Source organism: Phascolarctos cinereus, unplaced genomic scaffold (genome assembly GCF_003287225.1).
Source record: "Phascolarctos cinereus isolate Bilbo 61053 unplaced genomic scaffold, phaCin_HiC Scaffold_4;HRSCAF=312, whole genome shotgun sequence".
NCBI lineage: Eukaryota > Metazoa > Chordata > Mammalia > Diprotodontia > Phascolarctidae > Phascolarctos > Phascolarctos cinereus.
In genome coordinates this window covers 160,674,497-160,687,266 of record NW_027555847.1, presented here as the reverse complement: position 1 = coordinate 160,687,266, position 12,770 = coordinate 160,674,497, and the positions used below count along the sequence as shown (strand labels likewise).

Here is a 12,770-nt window from a genome sequence, read left to right as displayed (position 1 = left end):
GCAGAATTTAAGTTCCTTGTGGAAGGGACTATTTCATTTTTGTCTTTGTATCCCTAGCAATCAATTGATCAGTCATGCTACGTGCTGGCTAAAAGTACAAAGAAAAACAATTCCTGCTTAAAATAAGCTTAAATTCTAATCGCAGAAAACAAGTTAACAAGTATATATAAAAATAGATTCAGCAAAAATATAAAGTTTTATAGCCTGCAACTTTGCTAAAGGTGTTTATTATTTCAAGTAGTTTTTTACTTGATTCTCTAAGTATATCATCATGTCGTCTGTGAAGAGTGATAGCTTTGTTTCTTCTTTGCCTATTCTAATACCTTCAATTTTCAAAACAACTCTGAGGTACCACATCATACTATCAGATTGGCCAACATGACAAAACAGGAACATGATAAATGTTGGAGAAGATGTGGGAAAACTGGAACACTAATAAATTGTTGGTGGAGTTGTGAAATGATCCAACCATTTTGGAGAACAATTTGGAACTATGTCCAATGGGCTACAAAATTGTGCATACCCTTTGACCCAGCAATAGCACTTCTAGGGCTATATCCCAAAGAGATCATATAAACGGGAAAAGGACCCACATGTACAAAAATATTCATAGCAGCTCTTTTTGTGGTGGCAGAGAATTGGAAATTGAGAGGATGCCCATCAACTGGGGAATGGCTGAGCAAGTTGTGGTATATGAATGTAATGGAATACTATTGAGCTATAAGAAATGATGAACAGGCTGACTTCAGAAAAACCTGGAAAGACTTGTATGGTCTGATGCTGAGTGAAGCGAGCAGACCCAAGAGATCTTTGTACACAATAACAGCCATGTTGTGCGATGACTAATATTGATGAACTTAATCCTTCTCAGCATTACAAGGATCTAAGACATCTCCAGAGGCCTCATGATGGAAAATGCTATCCACATCCAAAGAAAGAACTATGGAAGTTGAATTGCTATCATTTTTCTTTCTCTTCTGTTGAGTTTTGTTTCATCTTTCTGATGGTTCCTCCTATTGGTTTTAATTTTTACTTACAACTTCACTAATGTGAAAATATTTTTAATAGGAATGTAAATGTATAACCTATATCAGATTGTGCGCTGTTTTGGGGAGGGTGGAGGGGAGGAAGGGGGAGAAAAATTTTAAACTCAAAAGCATATGGAAGTGATTGTTGATAAATCAAAATAAATTAATAAAATAACCCAAAATATAAAGTTAATACATGTATGTATACATGTATATATATCTAATAGATTCAGCAAAAATATAAAGTTAATACACATACCTATATGTATATATGTGTGTATTTATGTACGTATATGTACATGTGTATGTATGTATATATACATACATACACAAAATTAAATACAAAGTGGTTTGGGAGGGAACGCTAGCAGGTTGGTAGGATCAGAAAAGCACTATGCAGGTAGTGTTTGAGTTACATCTCAATGGAACTGGGAGACTGAAGCAGGGGTAAGGAGGGTGTACAATCCTGGTACAGGAGGCTGACTGTCCACTGCAAAGGCACAAAGATGGGAAATCAAGTAATAGAAGTAAGGAACAAAGAGAAGGACAGCTTGGCCGGATTCCCGAGTGTGAAAGGAAGGTTAAGCTGGTAATGTTCAATGACGCTGTGCTTGGCACATAGCAGCTGTTTAATAAAACGAATTGAACAAAACAGCAAATCTGAAATGAACCGGTTTGGATGGGGAATATTGAGTGCCCACTTAGGGCCATAACCAGACAGCAGCTTTGCGCACGCGCACGCACAAGAGACACAGACACACACCTGGCTACACAGGCCCGACACCTCGCACCTGCTCTGAGGCCGCAGGAGTTGCGCTAAAAGAGTCCCAACTCGGGAGGCCGATTTGGAGCCAGCTCCGCAGCTTTTGGCGTGGCTCGGGCCGCAGTCCGGGGACCCCTGGTAGGGCGCAGAATCATCTTTAGGCCGAAGAGCGAAGCCCAGTTTCCGGCTGACAAAGTTAGGCGGGCAGGAGGGGAGGGGCGGGGAAAGAGGGCGTGGAGGAAGGGAAGCGATCTCTCGTTGCTACGGAAACTGCCAACCACTTCCGGTAAGATTACAACTCGCCACGGCGCTGCTTGTGGATGCCCCAGGAAGCTGTTCTTCCCAGAGTTTGGGGAAGAGGCTGCGTCGCTGTAGCCCAGAGAAGCGTAGGGGACCCTGTGGCAGCGCAGCTGAGGGCAAGTCCCATCTCCGAGGAAGCCCGGTTTCCGGGAGCGCGCGGACGCCCAGTCTGTCCAATCTCCCTCTCTGTCTGGGACGGAATCCCCGCCGGGTGTCACCGTCGCCCCCGGCGACAGTGACGAGCTCCCGAGCCTTGAGCAGTCCGAGCTAGGGGCCGGGGGTCGGTGGGCCCGGCCGTCCGGGCCCTTTGGCCCCGAGGAAGGCCATGGATTTCTCCAAGTTCCTGGCGGATGACTTCGAGGTGAAGGAGTGGATCAACGGGGCCTTCAAGGCAGTCCCCAAGGAGGCGCCGGGGAAGGTGGACGGGCACGCCCGCCACACTGGTGATGAAGCTGCAGCTCTTCATCCAGGAAGTCAACAACGCCGTGGAGGGTGAGCCCGCGGCCTCTACTTTGCCTCGGGGAGGAAGGGTTAAGTGACAGCTGCCGGGGACGAGGATGGAAACCTGGGGTGACTCTAATGACGTTGAGCAGGCCGGGAGGTGTGGATGATGTAAAAAAAAAATAATCATTGTTAATTTTTCGGTCTGCGTGTGTGTGTCGAGTCAACAGTATTTATTAAACACCTACTATGTGTACCAGCCTGGGGATGCAAAGAAAGGCAAAAGACAGCTCCTGCTCCCAAGGAGCTCACAGTCTAATGCAGTCTAACAGACTTCTGCTAAATGGAGATAGTTATAATATTTATTCCCCAGGGTTGTTGTGAGGATCAAATGAGATAATAATTGCAAAGTGCTTAGCCTGGTACATAGTAAGCATAATGTAAATGTTAACTATTAATTATTTTGACTTTCTGTCTGCTGAAATACCTCCCTTCAAGGTCTTCTTGAAATTTTTCAGAGGGGGTCAGATCTTACTAGAGAGGGAACCAATTCATCGTAAGGAAGTATATTTCATTCCATAAATAGCTTTGATTGTTAGAAACGGTTTCCTTAATCTAATTCTTTGAAACTTCTGTTCACTGTTCCTAGTTTTTCCTTCTAGGCTCAACCATAATAAGTCCCGTTTGTCTTCCCCATGACATCCCTCTAAATACAATTATCATATCATTCTTAAATCTTCCCTTCTCCAGGCTAATTATCCCAATCAGTCCTCATTTGGCAAGGTTTTAAGTCCATTCTTCATTCTGGTCACCATACCTCAGTACACTATGGCTTATCAATGTATTTCCCTGAAATGTAGCACCTAGAAGTGATCCTAATATTCCAGGTATGGTCTAACCAAGGAGGTAAGCAGAGCTATCACTTCTCCCATCCTTTCTTAATGTAGGTAAAAGTTTGTGTTAGCTTTTTTTGGCTAAGTTTGCCATTCTTGAAAACCCATAGGTCTTTTTCTCATGAATCACCCCCAGCTTGCAAGGTTGATGTTTTTTATCCAGGATTAAGATTTTACATTTACATCTGATAGATTCCATATTATATTTGGCCTGTTATTTTAGCCTTTTTTGTATATTGACTCTGTCATCTATTGTGTTAGCTGTCCCTGCCAATTTTGTGACATCTGCATAAATGAAAAATATACCTCTTATTCATGTATCAAAGTCATGACAAATTGTTTTTGAGAAGAAAAAACTGACAATATTTAAATTTAATATCACGACTAGTGGCATCCTTGAAATAGCCCACTGGAAACCTTCCTCCAAACTGACAGATCCATTAGTGCCTGCTGTCTGGGTCTGGTCATTCATTTAGTTCTGAATCTATCTGACTATACTGTCAACACATCTGGAATATTATGTTCAGTTCTGAATACCACATTTTAGAAAGGACATTGATAAGATGGAGAATCTCAAAAGGAGGGCAGCCAGGTTGATGAAGGACCTCAAATTTATCCTATAGAAAGACTGTTGAAGGAATTGGTGATGTTTATCCTGGAGAAGAAAAGACTTGGGGTAAGGAGTTTTATAGCTTTCTTTAAGTCCTTGAAAGGCTATCATGGAAGAGAGATAAGACTAGTACTCTTTAACACCACAAGGCAGAATTAAGAGTAAGAGGTACTGCTGTGAAGAGACAAATTTAGATTTGAAATCAAGGAAGATTTTCTTATACATAGAGCTATCTGAAAGTAAAATGGTTGACTCTGGATATGGCTAGTTTCTCCTCACCTTAGGTTTTCAAGAAAATCATCTCTTGGAGAGGCCAAGATGGCGGAGTGAAAGCAGTGACTTGCTTGAGCTCTCCCCCAGACCCCTCCAGATATTTATGAAAAATGGCTCTAAACAAATTCTAAAGCAGCAGAACCCACAAAAAGACAGAGTGAAGTGAATTTCCAGCCTAAGACAATCTGGATGATTGATCAGGAAAGTGTATCGTACCAGGTGGGTAGAGGAGCGCAGTTTGGTGTGGGGGCGCAGGCTGTGGCGAACCTGGAGCAGACCTCAGAGGACTGAATCGCGGGCAGCTGTGGTGGTTTCCAGACTTCTCAACCCATGAATGCCAAAGACAACTTAGAAGGTCAGTGGGAAAAGTCTGTTTCTGCAGTGAGAGAGGAGCTGGGTCTCAGAGCCAGTTCCAGAGCACAGAGAACAGGCACTGGGGCAGTGGCTGCATCCTGAGCTTCTAGCCCACAACTGAGGTGTAATCAGTGGCTGATCAGAGGGGAATTGCAGGGATCTCTTTGCCAGTGCTGAGGCAGGAATCTCTTGCTTTGCCCATGCTTGGATCTGGGTCACAGTTCTGAAAGGCAGTCCTGTGATGAGGAGAAGTACTGGCTTGGTGGAACTTTTAGTGGCTGTGAAGAGGATACCTTCCTCACAGTTCCAGGACAGAAAGGAGTGCTTGTGGTCATTAATAGACCAGAGTACAGGCCAGGAAAGGAGTAAACACCTCGCCCCTTATCATACCACCTTGCAAGAACTGAAAATTTATAGGTCCCTACAAGTATCTCTGAAAACAGCTGTATAAACCCCCAAAGCTTGGGACGTACATTCTCCACATTGGAAGCAGACTCTGACCTTAACGAAGAGTTTAAAACTCAAGTAATTGGCCAGGATCGTGAGCAAGCAGTGCAAAAAGAGTCAGAATATATTATCTTACTTTGGTGACAAAGAAGATCAAAACATACAACCAGAAGAAGACAACAAAGTCAAAGCTCCTACATCCAAAGCCTCCAAGAAAAATATGAATCAGTCCAAGGCTTTGGAAGAGCTCAAGAGGGATTTTGAGAAGCAAGTAAGAGAAGCAGAGGAAAAACTGGGAAGAGAAAGGATAGTGATGCAAGAAAATCATGAAAAACAAGTCAACAGTTTGCTAAAGGAGACCCAAAAAAATACTGAAGAAAATAACACCTTAAAAAATAGATTAACCCAAATGGCAAAAGAGGTCTAAAAAGCCAATGAGGAGAAGAATGCCCTAAAAAGCAAAATTAGCCAAATGGAAAAGGAAGTCCAAAAGGTTACTGAAGAAAATACTTCCTTAAAAATTAGAATAGAGCAATTGGAAGTTAGTGACTTTATGAGAAATCAAGACACTGTAAAACAAATCCAAAAGAATGAAAAATTAGAAAACAATGTGAAATATCTCATTGGAAAAACAACTGACCTGGAAAATAGATCCAGGAGAGAGAATTTAAAAATTATTGGACTATCTGAAAGCCATGATCAAAAAAAGAGCCTAGACGTCATCTTTCAAGAAATTATCAAGGAAAGCTGCCCTGATATTTTAGAACCAGAGGGCAAAATAGAAATTGAAAGAATCCACTGATCTCCAAATTCGAGAGTTCCCCAGGTCAAGGAGAAAATATTACAAGCTACCAGAAAGAAACAATGCAAGTATTGTGGAAACATAACCAGGATAACACAAGATTTAGCAGCTTCTACATTAAAGGACTGCAGAGCATGGAATATAATATTCTGGAGGGCAAAGGAGATAGGACTACAACCAAGAATCACCTACCCAGCAAAACTGAGTGTAACCCTTCAGGGGAAAAAATAGTCATTCAGTGAAATAGAGGACTTTCAAGCATTCTTGATGAAAAGACCAGAGCTGAATAGAAAATGTGACTTTCAAATATAAGACTCAAGTGGAACATGAAGAGGTAAACAGGAAAGAGAAATCATAAGAGACTTATTAAGGTTGAACTGTTTACATTCCTGCATGGAAAGATGATATTTATAACTCATGAGACCTTTGTCAGTATTAGGGTAGTTGGAGGGAAAAAATTATATGTATGTATATGTAGATAGATAGAGGGCACAGGGTGAGCTGAAGATTAAGGGGTCATATCTGGAGCATAAAATTAAGGGATGAGAGAGGATTATACTTGGAAAAGAAGAAAGGGAGAGGTAGAATGGGGTAAATTATCTCACAAAAAAAAAACAGAAAAGAAAAGGCTATTACAGTGGAGGGGAAATGGGGGAGGGTGAGAGGGAATGAGTGAATCTTATTCTCATAGGATTTGGCTTAAGGAGGGAATAACATACACATTTAATTGGGTATGGAAATCTGTCTTACCCTAGAGGAAAATAGGGGGGGAAGGGTACAAGAGAGCAGGGGGATGATAGAGAGGAGGGCAGATTGGGAAGGGGGATAATCAGAAGCAAATACTTCTGAGGAGGGACGGGGTCAAAAGAAAGAATAGAATAAATGGGAGGGCAGGATAGGATTAAGGGAAATAGAGTTAGTTTTTCACAACATGTCTGCTATGGAAGTGTTTTGCATAGCTGCTTGTGTATAACCTATATTGAGTTGCTTGCCTTTTCAGTGAGGGTGGGTGGGGAGGGAGGAAGGGAGAAAATTTGGAACCCAAAGTTTTAAAAACGCATGTTTAAAAAAAAATGTTTTCACATGCAACTGGGAAATAAGAAATACAGGAAGTGGGGTACAGAAGTCTATCCTGCCCTACAGGAAAATAGAAGGGGAAGGGGATAAGAGAAGGGGGGGAAAGATAGAAGAGAAGACAGACTAGGGGAAGGGGTATTCATAATGCATGCCATCTTGGGGTGGGGGCAGGGACAAGATGGGGTGAAAATTTGGAGCTCAATATCTTGTGGAAGTAAATGTTGAAAACTAAAAATAAATAAATTTATATTAAATCCAAAAAAAAAAAAGAAAATCATCTCTTCTTTATTTTTTTTCCTTTTTTTTTTCTTTTTGCTACGCGATGGGGTTAAGTGACTTGCCCAGGGTCACACAGCTAGTAAGTGTCAAGTGTCTAGTCTGGGGCCAGATTTGAACTCAGGTCCTCCTCACTCCAGGGCTAATGCTCTACCTACTTCGCCACCTAGCTGCCCCAGAAAATAATCTCTTGTTTATTATAATGAAGATTCTTTTTGGGGGGGAGGGGTGCAATGAGTTAGAGTAGGGAAGGATCACAGGATCATAGATTTGGAGCTGAAAGGGTCCATAAAGATCATCTTGCCCAACCCTTTCATCCTGATAGATTGGGAAACTGAGGCTGAGAGTGATTAAATTGCTATGCTAAATCTAGAGGTGGCAAAGCCAGGATATGAACCCAAGTGCCCTGCTCCCAAAGCCACTACTATGAAGTCCTTTCACATTTGAAATTCTAAGATTCTATGAGTTTCTTCCGGAGTCCAGACCAAGGGGGCAACATAAGGGAAAGCTTGAGGTAGAAGAGAGCAAGGTAGTCCAATTGGACTATTATATAGACTATGTAAAAGGCAGTAGTAAGAGATATGGCTGGAAGTATCAGTTGGAACCAGATTGTGGATAGCTCTGATGTCAGGATCAGGAGTTTAGCTTCCAATGAAGGTTTTTGAGAAGTGCATTGATAAGATTTGTTTTCATTTCCCCTTTTAATTTGGAATTTTGATAGGCCAACTTTTCTCCTCTTTGAAAAAATTATTTGCTAAATTTTTTTTCCTTCTCAAAAACAATTTTAGGGTTCATTTAAAATTTCAGTTTTTCTTTTGATGTCCATATTGTTCATTTCTATCCTGATCTTTTAAAAAAATTGTATCTTTTTTAATCTACTTTCCCCTTCTGCTTCCCCTGTCACTTGTCCTCCCAACTGAGGAAGGAAAACAAATTCTCTTTTATAAACACGTGTAGTCAAATAAAACAAATGAATGAACTGATCATGTCCAAAAAATATGCCTCAGTCTGTTATCAGAGTTATCCACAATCTGGCCCCATTGATACTTCTGGCCATATCTTTTTTTTTTTAAATTTATTTATTTTTAGTTTTCAACATTCACTTCCATAAGATTTTGAGTTCCGAATTTTTTCCCCGTCCCTTCCGTCCCCTGACTCCAAGACAGTGTGTAAGTTGATATAGACTCTACAAACACTTTTATATTAAACCTGTTTTCACATTTGTCATGTTGTAAAGAAGAATTGGAACCAATGGGAGAAACCATGAGAAAGGAGAACCAAAAAAAAAAAAAGAGAGAGAGCAAATAATATGCTTTGATCTGCGTTCACACTCCGTAGTTCTTTTTCTGGATGTAGATAGCATTTTCCATTAGGAGTCTTTTGTAGTTGTCTTAGATCTTTGCATTGCTAAGAAGACCTAAGTCTATCAAAGTCAGTCAAAACATAATGTGCCAGCCATATCTCTTGCAGCTTACTGCCTTTCACATCTTTCAGTCTTTACTCTGATGTCCATTACCTCTGTCAGGAGGTTGGTAGCATGTTTTATCATGAGTCCTCGGGAATTGTAGTTGGCAATTGCATTGATCAGAGTTCTTAAATCTTCTAGTGTTGTTTGTCTTTACAATATTGTCGACACTGTAAAAAAACTGTTCTTTTGATTCTGCTCCATTTTTTAACCTCTTTTCTTTTTATGAGGGAATTCAGTTTATGTGGAAAAAGTAACTTAATGGTAAAATTGTCAGCTTTGACTTTTCATTTACCATTTTTTTAATTTATAATTTTTTTTTGTCAGACAGGAATTCAGACTTTGTTTTACTGTTTCCATAATTAAGCTGAATTTAACAACACTAGGCATACTACTTATGTTTTATGCTATTAAATCTATAAGTAATTATAAAATTCACCACCCTCTCTCCGTTTTGTCAGAGATAGAGGCTTTAGCTTTGAAATAATGATTATACTTTCCCCTTCTCTCAACCATCTTTTTTCCTTCCTTTTTTTCTTTTCCATAGATGCCTGAAGTTGTTTACTAGATCTGGAGACCATATATCCTTCTGTTGTTAATATTTTCCCTGTTGATGTATCTGTTTGAGTTCAAGGTCCAGATTTTCTTCTTCCTGAGATTTTTGGTAATTTCTTCCCCCTTGATTTTCCCCCGTTTGTTTTCTGACTGTCCCTTCTAATGGTGGTTTCCTGGGGCCTAGGTCTCAAATCCTCTCAACCTCCTCCCACACTGGGCAATTCATGGTTCAGCGGCCTAAGTTTCTTCTCCAAATGACTTTTGGATGGTCAGAACTGGGTCCAGCTGAATGCTGTTGCTATGCTCTTTCCCTCAGGCCTAGTGGAGTGCCAGAACTCCCCCTTCCCACTCCCCACAGACACACAATGTCTTATCCAGCTCCCTCTGTGCCTTAGTTATCTGGCCTGGCACCTGTGGTTCAGAGGGCTGCATCACTGGTTCTTTGGAGTTCTCTGCCCCAGCACTGGCAATTCAGAATTTTGAAGTGCTGGTGCTGTGGGGTTATGGCCCTGATGGCTTTTTGTCACTACTGCCCAGGCAAACTTCTGGAGGCTGGAGCCAGGGTCTCCATGGCACTGAAAAGAGGGAAGGGAATGGGGTTTTAGGGTGGGTTTTGTTCTAAGTCTTTGTCCAGTCCTTGGGTCTGCTAGTGCACCTTCAATGCTGTTAATTGTGGGATGTGGAACAGGGGTGAGTAAGCTTACGGCCAGTGAGCATCAGTTCATTAATTTTTGGTGGTTATTTTTTAAACCTTTTAAATTTTCGGTGACCTATACCGGGGAGATAGCTGAAGTTGCTTTATCCTTGGTGTGTAATTTCTGTTTTGGAGAGGTCATGGGGATCAAAGAAAATGTCTGGTCCTCTATCTCATTGCTCACATGATCTGGATTCCCTTTTTCCCTTTTCCTTTGCTCTTGTTTTATCTTCATTTTCTTCCTTTCTGCCTGTTCCTCTCCTGCCTACGATGATACCGAGTCTTCCCCATTAAAAACAAACACCTTCCCTCAACACTGTTACCCCCTCAAGTTCTTGTCTTATACTGTTTCTCTTCCACTTCCAAATTTATCTGTAGGGAGTAGTCTATACTTGTGACCTACATTTCCTCATTATTCATTTACTCCTTGACCCTCTGCGTTCTGGTTGTTGACCCATGGTGTGGAAAGAGTTTTCACCAAGTTCACCAAGGACCTTTTAATCATAGGCTAGTATAATTTAGATCTGTAAAGGACCTCAGAGATCATCTGGTCCAGACTTCTCATTTTACTTCACCTTTTCTCACTCCTAATCCACTTTTTACAGCACTTGACACTGTTGATTTCTTTCTCATTTGAGATGCTCTCTCCTTTCTTGGCTTCTTCTGTGACGCTGTTCACCTCCTCCTCCCTACTGCTTCTTCACTGATTAATTTTCCACCTGCTGCCCCAATAGGTGTGTAAGCCCTCCAAAGGGCTGCTTTTGCTCTTCTCTTTAATTCCCACATTCTCTCCCTCAGCGATTTCATGTACTCCAATGACCTCAATTATCACCTTTATTCTAATGATTCAGCAGTGTATTTATCTGTTTATAATCTTTTCCTTAAGTTCCTTTCTGGGTATTGCACAGCATCTCAAACTCAACATGTCCAAAATTTGAGGAATCTTTATATTATATAAAAAGCGTGGAGTAGTTGTTATTTGCAGTGGTAGAGGGGGTAGCCACACTAATGAAACTGCAGAACCTTTGTGGTATCAAAAAAAGGAATAACAAAGAATTGAGTTTTTTCTTTAAAGTTGAATGTATATCTCTGCTTGGCACACTTGATTTGTTTTCAAATATTATAATTTCAGTGACATATTTCACATACCTACAGAGTTGAAGAATCTCAGTGTTGGAAGGGACCACAGAGGACATCTAGTCCAACTTGCACCTGAGCAAGAACCATTTTTACAATATAACTGACAGTGGTCATCCAGTTTCGGTTTGATGACTTCTGATAAGGGGACAACCCTCTTCCTCTTAAGGCAGTTCATTCCAATGAAGCACTTTCTCCTAAAATGTAATTATCTTGACACATGATGATAAGATGAATTTTTTTTTCTTTAGTATAGAATTCTTAACTTGGCATTTGTGAACTAGTTTAAAAAATGGATAACTGTATTTTAATATAATTGATTTTCTTTGTTATCCTTTGTATTTTATTTTAAAAGCATTTTTCTGTGTAGTCCATACACTAGACTGCCAAAGAGGTCCATGACACAAAAATGGTTAAGACATCCTGTTTTAGCATCTCTAGCAGTGTGATGAGACATAGGAGTCCATATTAGAAAGCACTCTTAGTATTCTCTTCCACCAGCTAGCAATGTAATTGGGCTTTAACGTTCAGAAATTAATTAACCAATGGGGCCACAAATGAAGCATGTGAGCAGATGTTTCCATCTGGTGTGTTTTCATCCATGTGATATATCTATTTGGAGTTTTATTATCTTATTTATCATAGGCATTAATATAACTTAGACATAACACCCATCAGTTCAGTCCTATCAGCTATTTCTTAAATTCCAAAGGAGCTTATGGTAGCATAATACAGAGTTGTGTTGTTTCCATAAAGTGACTGATTTGTAAGTATTCAAACGATAGTCAACTGTTTTTCTCTATTAGTTTATACTTAGTGAATAATGTACCATTTCTAACTAGTGAATGATGATGAAGTGAATTAGTCATCTAGATAGGCTTGTGGATTTGTGCTTTGTTGGAAGGAATGTCAGATGTGAGAGAATGTTAATTTGTTTTTCCATCTATTCCATTAAGTAAGCGGAGATGTAAGAAATGGATTTGATGCTAAGTAGCTTTTTTAGTGTTATACTAATTCTTTGGAGACTAATAGTGATGGGAAGAATTTATCTGTATATTAGGATTCTCTACCTGGTCATTTAGATATGTTATTTGCTGCAACCAATATTGACTGCTCTCAAGTCATAGGCATTTTGATAGAATCTAATATCTGAGGTCCCAGTCCCCTTTTATTTGAGTATCATTGATTACCATCAGAAGAACTAGATTTGAGTCAGAACTCTGCTATTCGCCAGCTTTGTAAGTGGACAAGTCAGCCTTTCTGAGCTTCAGTTTCCTCATCTGTAATATGTATCTCATGGAGTCTTTGTGAGGAAGGTGCTTTGTAAACCATAAAGATCTTTATTAATATAGGTTGTTGATTTTATCTCCAAGAATATCACTAGAAACTTGTCAAATGTTTTGCTGAACTCAAAGTTCATTGTGTTCCTAAGGATCAAATGAAATAACATTTTTAATGGACTTTGTAATCATTATGTGCTTTATAAATACACACAGTTCTTCATTAACCTTCTAGTTCTTCTGTTGCCCCCAGATGAGGGTAATAGTTCTGGATTAGCCCAAATATAAGTTTCAATTTCCTCTCAAATTTGGATTTTTATAAAACCTGATTTTGGCTTACAGTCAGTGTTATTTTTTCAGTGCATACAAACATAT

The 12,770-nt window shown here is 40.1% G+C and overlaps 1 protein-coding gene across 1 annotated transcript in view; it reads left to right on the top strand.

Annotated features, from left to right (window-relative positions):
- Positions 1 to 2,070: 2,070 nt before the first annotated feature.
- The window catches only part of COG7 (component of oligomeric golgi complex 7), a 62,353-nt gene continuing 51,653 nt past the window's right edge, over positions 2,071 to 12,770 (top strand). Inside the window, 2 exon segments of the mRNA XM_020978625.2 lie at positions 2,071 to 2,524; positions 2,526 to 2,583. Coding sequence (XP_020834284.1) covers positions 2,417 to 2,524; positions 2,526 to 2,583 — 166 coding nt within the window. The 5' untranslated portion in view covers positions 2,071 to 2,416.